The following is a 14,970-nucleotide window of genomic DNA, read 5'->3' on the forward strand; positions in this document are numbered from 1 at the left end:
AAAAACTGCTTAGTTTAATTTAAAGTAGCGCTCTTTTACTTTTCAAAGCTGAAATAATGAGCGGTAAAAAAGTAAAGTAGCCTGATAAAAAATACATGATTAGTCGTACAAAAAAGAACGGGTCAAAAACTAGCTACCTACACAAATACAAGAGTTCTTAGAGCTGTATAGAAATTAAAGCATTTCTTTTCTCTTTTTTCTTGGTCTTAAATAAAATTCTAAAGCTCCAAAGTCAGAAGTGTGACTTTAGCCTGAGCTAAATGACTGAAATGTAACTGAATAAAACAGTAGCTTATTCACAGATATACCTGAGTAGAAATGTTATCATTTGAAAATAGTCAGAAAAGTACAAATCTATCATTTTTTTCTTTCGAGTACACATAACTGAATAAATGTAACTGGTTAATATTAATCTCTATCAATAACCCGTTCCTTATAAAAAAAAAAAAACATTAGAAAATATTACCAGGATGGAAACACTACAGAGAAATTATACTTAAGTGAAATTATTAAGTGTCAAATCTAACTCAATTAAAAGAGAAAAACATAAAACATGGAGCCAAAATATATATCTGTGTAAAAATTCTACATTTAAACCTATTCGAGTGTTAAAAATGAAACATTTTTTCTTCCTTTTTTAACTAATAAAGGTTTTCTTTGTTTGGTGGTGTAGCTAACACACAAAGTCACATTAGCACAGCTGTGGGCAGTTTTATTGTACAATGATATAAATTTGATTGGATGTTTTAAAACCAATAAATTCAGTGCAAAGAAACTGACTGGCAAAGAGAAAAGAGACAAATTCTGGCCTTTGAGATTTGTGATTTGAGTACTTTAATGTTTGTAATTAACTAATTAACTGGCACCGACATAACCACAAACTTACAGCTTGAACAATTTATAATAGAAATTCTAATGAAACAACAGATCAGAATTTTAACTTTTATTTATTGAAATATATTGTAACTTGTGACTGACCAGTGTTTCTAGTTGCCCAGGTGTGCCCTTTTAGACTGACTGTTTAAACAATGAATGGCTCTCAGTGTCTACTCTTGCTTTGAGCCCTGGGTTTCACCTGCAAAGACTGCATTTGTTGTTAAAAAGAAAAAAACAACATTTAGACCAAAGAGCTGTCTATGGGAGATGTGTGAATGCTATGAAGAAAAATCCTAAAACAGGTTGTGAGGTTACTAACAACATCCATAGGGCAGGGTGAAGGTATCACAGTCCAGCATTCGAAGACTTTGAGAGCAGAAATACAGAGATGAGCACAAAAGTTTTGGAACTGAGTTTTATGGACTGATCAGACCAAAATTAACCTCTACTGAAGTGATAGAAAGGCCAACATGTGAAGAAACAAAGGAGCTGCTCATGATCTAAAACATACAAACTTATTAGTCAAGCATGCTGGAGGTAGTGTCTTAGCTTGGGCTTGCATTGCTGCCTCTGGAACAGGCTCACTAATCTTTATTGATGTTGTAACCCATGATAGTAGCAGCAGAATAAATTCAGAAGTCTGAAGGAACACTGTCTGCCAGTTTACAGAGAAATGCATCCAATCTAATCAGGAGGCCCAAAAAACACTGCCAACACAACAAAGGACTTCATCATGGAAAAAAGTGGAAGGATTTAGACTGTCCAAGTCAATCACCAGACCTTAATCGTGGAAAAGTATCACAAAAGAAGAACAGCTTGATGCAGTTATTGCAAGAAAAGGTGTCATGTTCTAATTGGAATCTAGATGTAAACATCAGGACATAAAAGCTGAAATTCTGATCTATCATCTCATATTCATCTTTTGATCTCAAACCCATATGTCTTAAGTGTAGAGCAAATAATAAAGAATTGGCCTTGCTGTTCCAATACTGTTGATGGAGACCGTATACAGAACAAGACATGACCAAACGCCAGCCGCACTGGCTACTTAATTTCTGCAGTGTTTCATACTCCAGTCCTATTGTCCTCCTGGTTTTCAATGTTATGCTTTACCTTAACAGGAATCACACCATTAGCTAATAAGCAAGTCCTTCTAGAGCTGAATTAGTGTGTTAAAGCAGGAAAACATGTACAACTCTGTAGTGCAGCTGAACTGGAGTAGAAAAACACTACTGTATACAGATAATAAAGTGCCACTGTAAATGGTGTTTGTATCTAAGATAAGCTCAAGGTCTCACAGTTAAGATAATACCCTGAACTTTTTTTTTCATTTTCTAATTTCAGGTTATCCACTGGCAGCTCATCCTGAAGTACAGCGAGGTCTGCTCATCAGATGTTTGCTCTCAATAGGCCTTCCTTGACAGGATGGATGTCGACAAACTTCAAAATTCCACTGCAAGTGGAAATACATCAGTTGTCCAGAGCGATCCACATGATCTTTGGGAGGTTATTACTATTGCTACTGTGTCAGCGGTTGTAAGTCTGATCACAATAGTGGGGAACATTCTAGTAATGCTGTCTTTTAAGGTTAACAGCCAACTGAAGACAGTCAACAACTATTACTTACTCAGTTTGGCTTTCGCAGACCTCATTATTGGAGTGTTCTCCATGAACCTTTACACTTCTTATATTCTGATGGGATATTGGTCTCTGGGAAACTTAGCATGTGATCTGTGGCTAGCTCTGGACTATGTGGCAAGCAATGCGTCAGTGATGAATTTGCTGGTGATCAGCTTTGATAGATATTTCTCCATCACAAGGCCACTTACCTACAGGGCTAAGCGAACACCAAAACGTGCAGGTATCATGATAGGCTTGGCATGGCTAGTCTCCTTCATCTTATGGGCCCCTCCAATTCTATGTTGGCAGTACTTTGTCGGTAAGAGGACAGTTCCTCCTGACCAATGCCAGATTCAGTTCTTCTCAGAACCTGTGATTACGTTTGGTACGGCTATAGCAGCCTTTTACATTCCTGTATCTATCATGACCATTTTATACTGGAGGATCTACAAGGAGACAGAGAAGCGCACGAAAGACTTAGCTGAGCTGCAAGGGCTCACGTCTGTGGACAAACATGAAAACTCCAAAGCACAAAAGCAAAGATCTTGCTTTGGCTTTAACACTGATGGACGCACCACACAGGCCTCATGGTCTTCATCCAACCAGAGCAATGTAACCAAGACTACGGCACAATCTGAGGACATGTGGGCAAAGGCAGAGCAGGCCAACACTCTCAACAGTTACACGTCCTCCGAGGATGATGAGAGGCCCGTTTCTGAAGCAACGTCTCAAGGATCCTATAAAAACCAGGAACCAGAGCCAAACGAGCTGCTGGCCTGTTACGAGGAAAGTCACTATTTCACTAATTCCATTAAGTACTGCTCCCAAAAGAACCATAAGAAATGCATCTCATACAAGTTCAAGCCAGTCATAAAGAACATGAGCCCTCATAAAGCTAGTGCTGAGGCTGAAAGGAAAACATCACATTCTTGTTCTTCATCAGAACAGTTGGCTCTTTCTTCTACATCCACTTCGAACAAGCCTATGGATCCCAACCTGAAAAACCAGATCACTAAGCGCAAAAGAATGGTTCTTATCAAGGAGAAAAAGGCAGCTCAGACCTTGAGCGCAATTCTTCTGGCCTTCATCCTTACTTGGACTCCGTATAACATCATGGTGCTCATTTCCACCTTCTGCTCCAACTGCATCCCCGTATCCCTCTGGCACCTGGGCTACTGGCTCTGCTATGTCAACAGCACCATCAATCCAATGTGCTATGCCTTATGCAACAAAACCTTTCAGAAGACCTTCCGGATGTTACTCCTTTGCAAGTGGAAGAAGAATCGTGGGGAGGAAAAACTGCACTGGTGTGGTCAAAATCCAGCAATGACCAGCAAGTTGACCTAGTAGGCAGAGACAATGAAGTTAAGGGCCAACTATGTAGGTGTTGTAGCTTTTAAAACATGTGTGTTGCTGTACATTATGTGTAGTCAGATCAAGCTATTGTGTAAATGTTCTGTACATTGCTTGAACATTCAAGATTTCTGTTGCTCTGTTGGAGAACTGTAAGGGCTTGTAATCTAATGTTTACATGAGCACATCTTATTTTGACATTGCAGTATGTTTAAAGCCAGAACGAGAAGATATATTTTCTTTTGCAATTAAACTGGAGTTCACTCTTGACATTTGTGGCAGTTCCAAAACAGATAAAACCAAATCACTGACTGAGATTTTGGTTGTAACCATTTGGAACCATCTAAAGAACAAATGAATTAGGTACTGAATGAAGTGCTGACCAATCATTACTCAATTTGTTTGTTTAAAGAAGAGGATCGAAATTCTGTATGGTGTAAGGCTGGTCACCAGACAATGGGAATGGATAATATACAGCACCGTGCATAAGTCATAGACCACACTTTATGTATTTTACCCCTTAAATGGCCAGGGCCCACCAGAGGGCCCAAAATTTTATGACACACATAACCTAAAAATAGCTCATTTTCCTGTAGTTCCTGAATAATAAGCCTTAGTATGTAATAAGCCTGGGATTTTAAGGGGTTAATTTCCAGTCAAAACAGCCATTAAGTACAAGTACAAGAAAAAGCAAAAAACATAAAATTACCCAGAAGCTTTTTTTCACTTCGTTGCCTTTTATTGCAACTTCTATTATTTTCTGGAGAATTGCTTTCAGTTTTTCAAGGAATCTGCAGGGATATTTTTCATGGAGGTTCAGTCTTAAAAGTTGGTCACCCTTTTTTTTTTTGCTTTGCATGAATTACACAATCAGACAAATCAGTCCATAAAACATTACTCCACATCACAGATGTCCAGCTGATGTTCAAGTGCAATTTTTTTTATCTGTTCCACTACACTTTCAGACCCATAGTGCTGAGTTGTCTTCTCACAGTGAAATGATTGACAGAAAAACCTGTGAAACATCCGTTCGTTAATTTACAGTACTGAACCATGAGTGGAGCTTGATTTTCTCCTGTCTTTCAAAGATGAAAACTTTAAGTACTGTTTACCTGATTTTAATTTTTTTTGGTCTACCAGGTCTTGCACGGTTGTTATGAGTCCAATTTTCTATGTATCTTCTGATTATTTTTTAAACTTTAGTTTTAAAGCCTGGTTTTTTACTTTTCTTTGACTTTCCATTTCCTTAAAAAAGTAGATTATCCTATATCTAATGTACTCATTTTGCTATTTTAAATGCACGTGAGAAAGAAATGAGCGAGGTAGCTAAGGTGAGTTTGAGTACTTACTTTGTGGATGTTAGCATCTTTGTTAGCATCTGGTAGTAGTAAGGCATAAAAAAATGTCTCAGGCATCTGGCAGCATATTCATAACCATTTCATGTAATAATTTTCTGTGAGGGAATTCTTAGAGGCATTTAACTCAACAACTGGTTCCTATCACCACAACTGTGGACAATTCTGAGTTAGTTTCTCTAGACAGGATCATTTCACACCAAACCACTCTGAATGACTTTGTTTACATCTTAAACATTTAATTATGAAATTAAATTTGAAATTAAATTCCCCTTTAACACTGAAAAGAATGTACACTTCTTTGGATGCTTTGTGTAACTTGCTGTATGTTGCTTGTGTTTTTCCTGAAACTGAAAAATGAATAACTTTTACTGAACAGCTGTTATGACTGGATATTAAATTAGCAAAAGGGTGGCCTCTGACTTTTGCACAGTACTGTAGGTTTATGTATTGTCATTTCTAGATTGTGCCTTCATCCTTAATTTAAACTCAGTGAAGCAACTTCTTTAAACACTGTTTAAATGAAGCACTATTTCAAGATGCACAACGTATATCAATGATAGAGCTGCTGTGCATGAACACATGCTATAAATGTCCAGTTTTTCTGTTTGGCTTGCTATGCCATAATTTAGGATTTAGAGTCAACTACTAATAGTACACATTTTATCCCAGCATGTTCCAAAAGCACCTCTAAAGTTGATGTTACAGGCTGTCTTGGATGTTAGGTGACAAAAATACTATTGCAAGTTATTTCTCTTTGTAACACTGGTTTATAATGTGAAATTTTATTTGATGTGTGGAATATATGTTGTTAGAATACAGGTTTTAAGCATTTGCTAATAGATATTTAAGCCATTAAAGTTTCAACATGCTTCTTTAAGTTAATGACTGATTCTTGCATGTACAACAAATAAGTGAAGAAATATACCTCCAGTCCTTTTCTTAGACTTCATAATACAGCAACTTGGAGAATAAATGTACAATCACAGTGTTTACCCATAACATAAATATAATTTAATAATCTGTTCATTCATTTTCACACATGAATAGTAGTGACAGTCTCACCCTATTTCAATAAAATGTTCATTTTGAAACTTAGCCACATCATCAGAAACATCAGAAAGAATATTTTTAGTGAAAACTGACTACAACTGACAGCCATTAAACTGTAGTTCCAGCTGCTTCATACACATACACTATGTCCGAACAGTGTTTGTCTCCATACACCTCCTTCACTTAGTGAATTCAAAGGTGAACCCATTGCTCTGGAGCAGCCACGTACACCAGGCAGGCATAACATTATGACCTCCTCCTTGTTTCTACACACATTGTCCATTTTATCAGCTCCACTTACTATATAGGCGCACTCTGTAGTTCTACAATTACAGACTGTAGTCCATCTGTTTCTCTGCATACTTTGTTAGCCCCCTTTTACCCTGTTCTTCAGTGGTCAGGACCCCCATGGACCCTCACAGAGCAGGTACTATTTGGGTGGTGGATCATTCTCAGCACTGCAGTAACACTGATGTGGTGGTGGTGTGTTAGTGTGTGTTGCGCTGGTCTGAGTGGATCAGACACAGCAGTGCTGCTGGAGTTTTTAAACACCTCGGTGTCACAGCTGGACTGAGAATAGTCCACCAACCAAAAATATCCAGCCAATAGCGTCCTGTGGGCAGCGTCCTGTGACCACTGATGAAGGACAAGAGGATGACCAATACACAAACTGTGCAGCAGCAGATGAGCTATCGCCTCTGACTTTACATCTACAAGGTGGACTGACAAGGTAGGAATGTCTAATAGAGTGGACAGTGAGTGGACACAGTGTTTAAATACTTCAGCAGCACTGCTGTGTCTGATCCACTCCTACCAACACAACACACACTAACACACCACCACCACGTCAGTGTCACTGCAGTGCTGAGAATGATCCACTATCCAAATAGTACCTGCTCTGTAAGGGTCCATGGGGGTCCTGACCACTGAAGAACAAGGTAAAAGGGGGCTAACAAAGTATGCAGAGTAACAGATGGACTACAGTCCGTAATTGTAGAACTACAAAGTGCACCTGTATAGTAAGTGGAGCTGATAAAATGGACAATGAGCGTAGAAACAAGGAGGTGGTCATAACGTTATGTCTGATTGGCGTATAAGCCTATAGTTACCTTGCCCAACACCAAGCATCAGTCAGAGGGGTATAAAGCCCCCAAGCACTGGGCGGTGGAGCAGTGGAATGGCATTCTCTGGAGAAATGGAGCTCCTTTCAATACTGTTGGGATGGGCTGGAGTGGTGTTTATGATCCAGAACTAATTATCCAATATCAGTACCTGACCTCACTAATGCTCTTGTGGCTGAATGCAATCAGATCCTCACAGCTACCCAGTAGTCCAGGATCAGGCTTAATCACAGGAAACTGCGCACATATGCAATGGCAATACATTTCTACACATAACTTCATATACATAGTCCTCATATAGCACAGAGGAGACCTTCACCACCACCAACTCAGAAAAATAAACAAACAAGTCACGGAAAATGTCCATCACAATTTATTACCATTCAGTTTAAATATGTTTATATTTCTTAGCTAAAACTTTTATGCATTTATCATCTCCATTCACAGTCATGTACAAATTCAACAGAATATCAAGGAATATTTCAACGTAAAAGCTCTGCTTCAAGTAGTTGTGAAAATTGGGTTGGGGTCAACTTGACAATCACTTTAGGCTGAACTGTAGAACGGAACTGAAACCCTGAAGGTCCACAAACCATTACACATTTCAACCAGTTTTACCCTGAGCTCCAGCTCCGACGGGACCGAAACTGCATTGGCCTCAACCCTAAAGAGGATCTGTTTTAGGAATCTCAGCTGCAGCAGCAATAAAAGCATACATTACCGTCTTAAGGACATTGAGAAATATAAATCTTGGTCCAACCGACCCATAATAGAATGAAATTAGCTGTACTTTTACTGGTGCCTCTTAAAATTGTTTTAAATGTTATTTTTCTATCACCTACGCATTCCAGGAGGTGCAACACCCACAAATATATTAAATGTTACATGTGGTGGTATATCATTCAATTAAAAAAGAAAAAGAACAAAAAAGATATTGATGAACTGGACAATACAAACATTACACATAGCCCTGACAAATCAAGCTGGTTACCCCTTTGAGTTAGCCTAGGTTATGATCTTAAGAGACTGTAGATGAAAAATAAAAGAATTTATTTGAAACACAGGTCACAAAACAGGAACAGCTACAGGAAAACAGAAAAAAAAAATCCTCTTCAGTTCATAGCACTACCTCCTTTTCAGAGCAGCATTCCTGCTGCCTTTGCTGCCTCCACCTGGCTTGCTGGATCCCTTGGAGAAGAGTTTGGTCATAAATTCGGAGACATCTGGCAATTCCGGATTGGGGTTTAACATGTTCATGGACTGTTCCATTTCCTGTAAAATGTCGTGGTTTTATTAACAAAAAGGGGTACAAAGAGGGGTTTAAGGTACAAAATCGGTTTTGTGGATCATTGTTTGACATTACAGAAATAATATATTCTTCCATAACCTCCAGCACCCTGACTATTATAGGAAGGAAAGGAACTTACCTGCTCAAGAATTATTGCCAATGTTCATGTATTTGCCATGTAATTACTTAATAGTACTGGCATAGTACACAGTAACTACTTAAACTCTGCTTAAAGTCAACATGAATCGTAAATCACAGAGCATTTTCTTCCCATATTGTGACATTTCCAAGTGAAATGTGGTATCAGGGAGGGTCTCTGAGCTATGGAAGTGTTTCACTTAATGATTGGCTGGGCAGGATGAGGTGAATCATATATTAATATTGGCCAATATTATTTTCCCCACCCTTTGGTGCACGGTGATATAATCAAAACCCAAATTTTTTCGAGGTGGACAACGGTCAATAAATTTCAATCCAAGATTTTGGGAAAACAAAAAATTTGTCTTTTGAATAATATGACGTGATTAATCTTATGACGAGATCTGATTAACATGAACTAACGAGGTAACAAAAGTCAACTTTGATTTCAGGTCATCTTTAAGCACACCTCACAGCAACACTGAAGTAAGTCTGAAGTCAAAACTCAGTAATACTATTAACTTAGATTAAGTCTAGAAGTCTAGTTGTTCTGTTATGTCTGCATGCTCTGACATTATCATAGTTTTGACTGTTTTCTGGTGCTACTTGATTCCACTTTAACATGTTGTAGATCAATCAGAGATCATAAGTTCTGAAGCACAAAAACACTGCAAAGCAGTGAAGGTCTATTCAGTCAGGTTAACTGATAAATGTGAAATGGCTTTAAACTAAAACAGTACAATACAGTATTGATCAAAACAGCATGCCAACCCCTGTACTTAAGATGTGATGCAGCACAAAACAGGAAAAACGTCTATATTATTCCACTCAGTGCTGAAGCACAGGTACTGCTGGTGGTACACAGATCTTACCATTTCATAAAGTTCAAAATGCAATCTTAACATGTTTTGTTAAGATGCTCCTTAAATAAAAATATTGCTTATAATTCAAGTTCCACACCACTTATTTCAAGTCTTTTTAAGCTGCATCACTACATCTGTGGTTCACTTGTTACAGACTCCTCTCCCCTGACTGAACAGAAAAGCTGTTTTCTTATTTACCTTTCTCATTTCAGGATCATTGGTGTTGACCACCTTTGGGAGCAGAACGATGATAAGTAAGGGCAGGACCATCATCATGACCTGTGTCCAGAGTAAAGAAAAACAGGTTTTTAGCAAAATAAAAGGCACTTAAATGGCACATTAGTCCATTTTAAATTTGAATTGCCTACTTGTTTAATTGTTGAAAAATAGAAAACCTCAATCAATCTTATCAACATTACAGTTTGAGCAGGATGAGCACTACTGAAGGGTTTTTATCTATATTGATATGAAGTGAGCAATTTCAGACTGAACAAGATCAGTCTGAGATTTTGTCTAGTACAGTACTCGACATATCACCTTCAGTAGCACCGGAGACATTTTATCCACTGATATCATATACAGCTGACTGCTGTTTTGGAAATCTTTCCTAGTCGGCCTGTGTGCACAACATTTCAGATCCAGACCTATAGTAGGCTATTTATTGTACACAGTCTGTACACGGTCAGAAAAAGAGTACTGCACTGACAGATTTCTGTCAAACCAGCTATCTAAGTGTAGATAATAAAAATGAATGTCTGAGAAAGCAAAAGTTGAGTGACAAAAGCCCAAATCGAACCTGTTCTGTGGTGTTGTGGACTGTAGCATTTTGGCTAAGCTATCGAGAGCTTAATTAGCAGGCCAAACATGCCACACAGCACAGCATGGGCTCGTTTCCAGCTAACTGAAAATGACACCCGTTTATAGGACATCTGATATCTGTGTTAAGGTGAAGGCTGAAACTGAAAATGTTCTGTGATGTGCAGCTAAATGACTGTGAAGCTTGGTTTTTCTGAGCTTTTTTGCTAGCTCAGATTTTTCTATTAGCTCAGTGAGCTTCTACACCACCAATCAGTAAACTCCTCTAAAATAGAAAAGGGTAAAGTGTGTTTATTTAGCCTTTTAGACAGTAATTTGCTCAATGGTGCAATTTTGAATTTTTTTCATTTTTAAACACTGTCATCATTTTTAAATATCACACTATACCTCATTACCATTATACCGCACAAGCCTACAAACCCTACCTTTCCTTAACATTTTTAAATAGAAAAACATTTTGTCTAAAAGCCCCGGGTCAAGACGGGTGTGTAGAACACACACACAAAAAAAACAAACTAATGCTGCTCGAGTTTAAGTAAAATGAAGTTTTCTACGGGAATATGAACTCATCCGTGTGCGTTCATGTGGGTTATGTGGGAGTCATGCAAACCATAGATGATGTGAAAGGTTAGCTAGTTGGCATCTATTGTTTTTGGCCTATTTTGTGTTTCTGACCACAAATGAAGCAAAAATAAAAATCCAGGTAAACTGAATTTACCTTATTACCACTTATATCTGTACAGTTCTATTTGTTTAATAAACAATAATACAGTAATAAACTTTAGAGAACAGATCAATTGTTCACTGAAAATGCCGACTTCAAAGAATATTTATGTGGTGCTTTTTGGTGGGAAACCTGTTTTCCTGATGAAACCGAGACCACTTGAAGGCAGCATAATGCAGTACAAGTATGATTCCAAAAGTCTACCACATAAATGACAGTGTTTATACCCCTGAAAGGTAGTTTTCTTTCTGAGAGTGTACCACTGACTTGCAAACCAAGCGAACAACTTTACCATCGGATTCATAAGGAAATCAGTCCAGCCCCATGTCTCTCGCTTCATGAAGTACGAATGTGGTCCACTGGATCTCATCTGAAGAGGGTATGGCTGTCGGATAACCTCTGAGGTTTTAATGTAGTTCACCAAGCGGGCTCTGTGATGAAATAACACACTCTGAATACAGCTTGACTGTCCATGACCCAAACAGGAATGGAATCAGAATGGAATCAAATATCTCACCTAGATGGATGTTTCAATATAACATCTAGTTTACCTCATTTTGCCTTTAGAGGTGATGTCCACACGAGTAGGCTCAAATCGGAAGGATGGTGATACGATTTCAATGACGTAGGAACCGGATGGTACATCATGCACGGCAAAGCTTCCGTCAGTTCTGTGGAAAGGGGGAAAAGGCTGAAGGGTGGGCTCTTTTGGCTGTCCTTTTAGGGCCAGTTTCTCAGACACAGCTTAAGCCTAATCATGGACAATATTTTCATTACAATAGATACTCACCATTCCAAATGATGTGCAGTCCAGGACTAGGCTTAATCTTTGTCTGGGAAAACTAGTCCTTTATATGTTGAATGAAAGACCTTAGAAGGTAGCTGTCCAATCTTATTCACAAAGGGCTGGTGTGGCTGCAGGTTTTCATTCCAACAAAGCAGGAGACCATCTGATCACCAGTTTGAAGACTGAAACCAATCTTAAACAAGGGGAATCAGGTGTGCTCCAGCTTGTTTTGAGGGAAAACCTGCCGCCACACCGGCACTTTGTGGATAAGATTGGACACTCCTGCCTTCGAACATAGCTAATAAGTGTAATAGGGCTTGTGATCAGATATTTTGGACTGTCGTATGTTCGTTGCTGTTTATACTGGTGGCTAATCACAGCCATGTGACCTGTTATCGGAAGAAGTCTGATCTAAATTAGCCTTTTTTTAGGGTTGACACCCATGCAGAACTGCCCTGGATATTGTCCTGGTTTCTGGCTGTCTGTCCAGGGAAAAAATAATTCCATCCAGGCATTTTCATATATTAGTATTTCTTATGATGTTTACACTTATTTTTATCCAATCAAACAAAGAATGCTTTGCTTAGTTCAGATTACCTTCAACATGGTGACATATTCAGACATATGGCAGCACTGCAATGCAATAACTGAGAAAATCAGATTGTGTAGCTGAACTGACATTTATTTACCTCAGACTACATTGTGAGCACAGCTACCTGTCCACTTAATTTGGTTAAAAATCAAGTCACTGAGAGTCCAGGAATTTTACATGGCTAAAGTGGCAACCCTATCTCTTAGTGATATACACTGACCAGCCACTTCACTATGTATCTACGCTCATTGCCAATTCATCAGCTCTACTCACCATACAGATGCACTTTCTATGTCTACAATTACAGACTGTAGTCCATCTGTTTCTCCGCACACTTTGTTAGCCCCCTTTCACCTTGTTCTTCAATGGTCAGGACCCCCACAGGACCATCTGGGTGGCAGATCATTCTCAGCACTGCAGGGACACTGACATGGTGGTGGTGTGTTGGTGTGTGTTGTGCTGGTAAGACTGGATCACAGACAGCAGTGTTGCTGGAAGTTTCTTAACACTGTGTCCACTCACTGTCCACTCTATTAGACACTCCTACTTTGTTGGTCCATCTTATAGATGTAAAGTCAGAGACTTTTTCTGAACAGCTTGGGTTGGTCATCCTCTAGTCTTTTATCAGTGGTCACAGGATGCTGCCCACAGGATGCTGGATATTTTTGGTTGTGGACTATTCTCAGTCCAGCAGTATCACTGCAGTGCTGAGAATGATCAACCACACAAACAATGCCTGCTCTGTGATGGTCCTGACCATTGACGAACAGGGTAAAAGGGGGCTAACAAAGTATGCAGAAAAACAAATGGACTACAAAGCACATCCATATAGTAAGTGAAGTGACAAAACGGACGATGCAATGAGGGGTAACGTTACCTAATGAAGTGGTCAGTCGGTATATATTTAGAATGACCATGCTTTAGGCCAAACAGGCGTGCGACGTCAGTTGGGACCAAGCAGGCAACTTAAGGTTAACGTTAATATTTCAGAGGATCATTTAACTCCCTGCTTTTCACACATCTCTACGGGTGTCATTGAATAGCTAGCTAACAGTTAGCCGGCTAGCGTTAACATTACTAGCTGCTGGTCTGGGAACACAGCGGGTATTATGTCTGGCTGACCACCAGTTTAATGAAAGCTTACCTTAAGAACCCGACATACTCTCCTCCTTCTACAAGCACCCGAGCTGAAGACACCCACTCTTGAGGTTTAATGCCAGGAACGATGGCTCTTCCCTCGATCTTAAAGCGGTCTCCGCTCGCCGGGGACGCAGCACTAGGCCCCGGCTCCGGTTCAGAGAAACACCGCGACAACACAAACACGGACTGCAACACGAAATAAGCATCTAGCAACCTTCTGAGATGCTGCATCGCGTTAGATACACGACGATACACGCTGTTCTAATGTCCAAAAAAGATAATATTTTATTTCTTGATCTGTCTGGGTTTCTCTGTAAGTTACTACAGAGACAGAGCATCGAAGCTGAATAGCGGAAGTGTATCTACGAGCTACAGGATACCACGTGATGGCGTTTACTCTGATGCCCCTCTCCTCAAAACTGCTGCACTCAAGACGAAAACTATGTCCAAACACATCCAGAGATCCCCTTCAATCAGTAAATTCAACTACTTTAAGGCCCTACTGCTAACACAGACCCATCTTGTATAATCTTGTAAAAAGGTACTGACCAACAGAATGGGACGCTCTGGAGCAGCTGCGCCTGAGCTGCACCCCTGTAAATGAGTCATTTAGAGGGGTATAAAGGCCCCCAGCATTGGGGCTGTGGAGCAGTGGGACTGCGTTCTCTGGTAATGACGGAACTTGGAGTGGAGTTTGTGATCCAGAAGTAACCATCCAACATCAGAACCTGACTGCTCTGATCGTCTTGTGGCTGAATGCACTCAAATCCTCACAGCAATGTTCTAACATATGCAGAAGAGTAGAGGCTGTTACTGCAGCAAAGGGGGAAAAACTCCTCTTGAAACATTGGATGAGCAGGTGTAGCGGTGCCATTAAACCAAACAGTAATGGTAACAGCAATGATGAACGGAGATCCTTTTGCTAATACATAAAATATCATAATACATTCATTTGATATATACTGTGAGTGATGTACAGTGCTGTGAAAAAGTATTTGCCCCTTCCAATTTCTTCTATTTCTTTTCAAATTTGTCACACTTGAATGTTTCAGATCATGAAATTACTTTTAATGTTAGACAAAGATAACCCATGTAAACTCAACATGCTGTTTGTAAATGATAATATTTTTATTTAAGGAAAAATGCTGCTCAGCCCTACCTGGCCCTATGTGAAAAAGTAATTGCCCCCTTAGCTACTAACTCAACAAGTTAACCAAATTCAATTGCCTATTGGGTTCAATTGC

The 14,970-nt window shown here is 39.4% G+C and overlaps 2 protein-coding genes across 2 annotated transcripts; one reads left to right on the forward strand and one right to left on the reverse strand.

The window, feature by feature from the left end:
* Nucleotides 1-2,287: 2,287 nt before the first annotated feature.
* On the forward strand, nt 2,288-3,843 carry chrm5b (cholinergic receptor, muscarinic 5b). Its single transcript, XM_036581906.1, has one exon. It carries the CDS (start codon nt 2,302-2,304, stop codon nt 3,841-3,843), a length of 1,542 nt encoding a protein of 513 aa, XP_036437799.1. The 5' UTR covers nt 2,288-2,301.
* A 3,885-nt stretch (nt 3,844-7,728) lies between these two features.
* On the reverse strand, nt 7,729-14,232 carry emc7 (ER membrane protein complex subunit 7). Its single transcript, XM_036581907.1, has 5 exons — nt 13,731-14,232; nt 11,759-11,878; nt 11,500-11,638; nt 9,866-9,946; nt 7,729-8,650 (listed from the first exon to the last, which is right to left on the reverse strand). Exons 1-5 carry the CDS (start codon nt 13,955-13,957, stop codon nt 8,504-8,506), a joined length of 714 nt encoding a protein of 237 aa, XP_036437800.1. The 5' UTR covers nt 13,958-14,232; the 3' UTR covers nt 7,729-8,503.
* Nucleotides 14,233-14,970: the final 738 nt, after the last annotated feature.

This window comes from Colossoma macropomum, unplaced genomic scaffold, assembly GCF_904425465.1.
Source record: "Colossoma macropomum unplaced genomic scaffold, Colossoma_macropomum, whole genome shotgun sequence".
Classification (NCBI taxonomy): domain Eukaryota; kingdom Metazoa; phylum Chordata; class Actinopteri; order Characiformes; family Serrasalmidae; genus Colossoma; species Colossoma macropomum.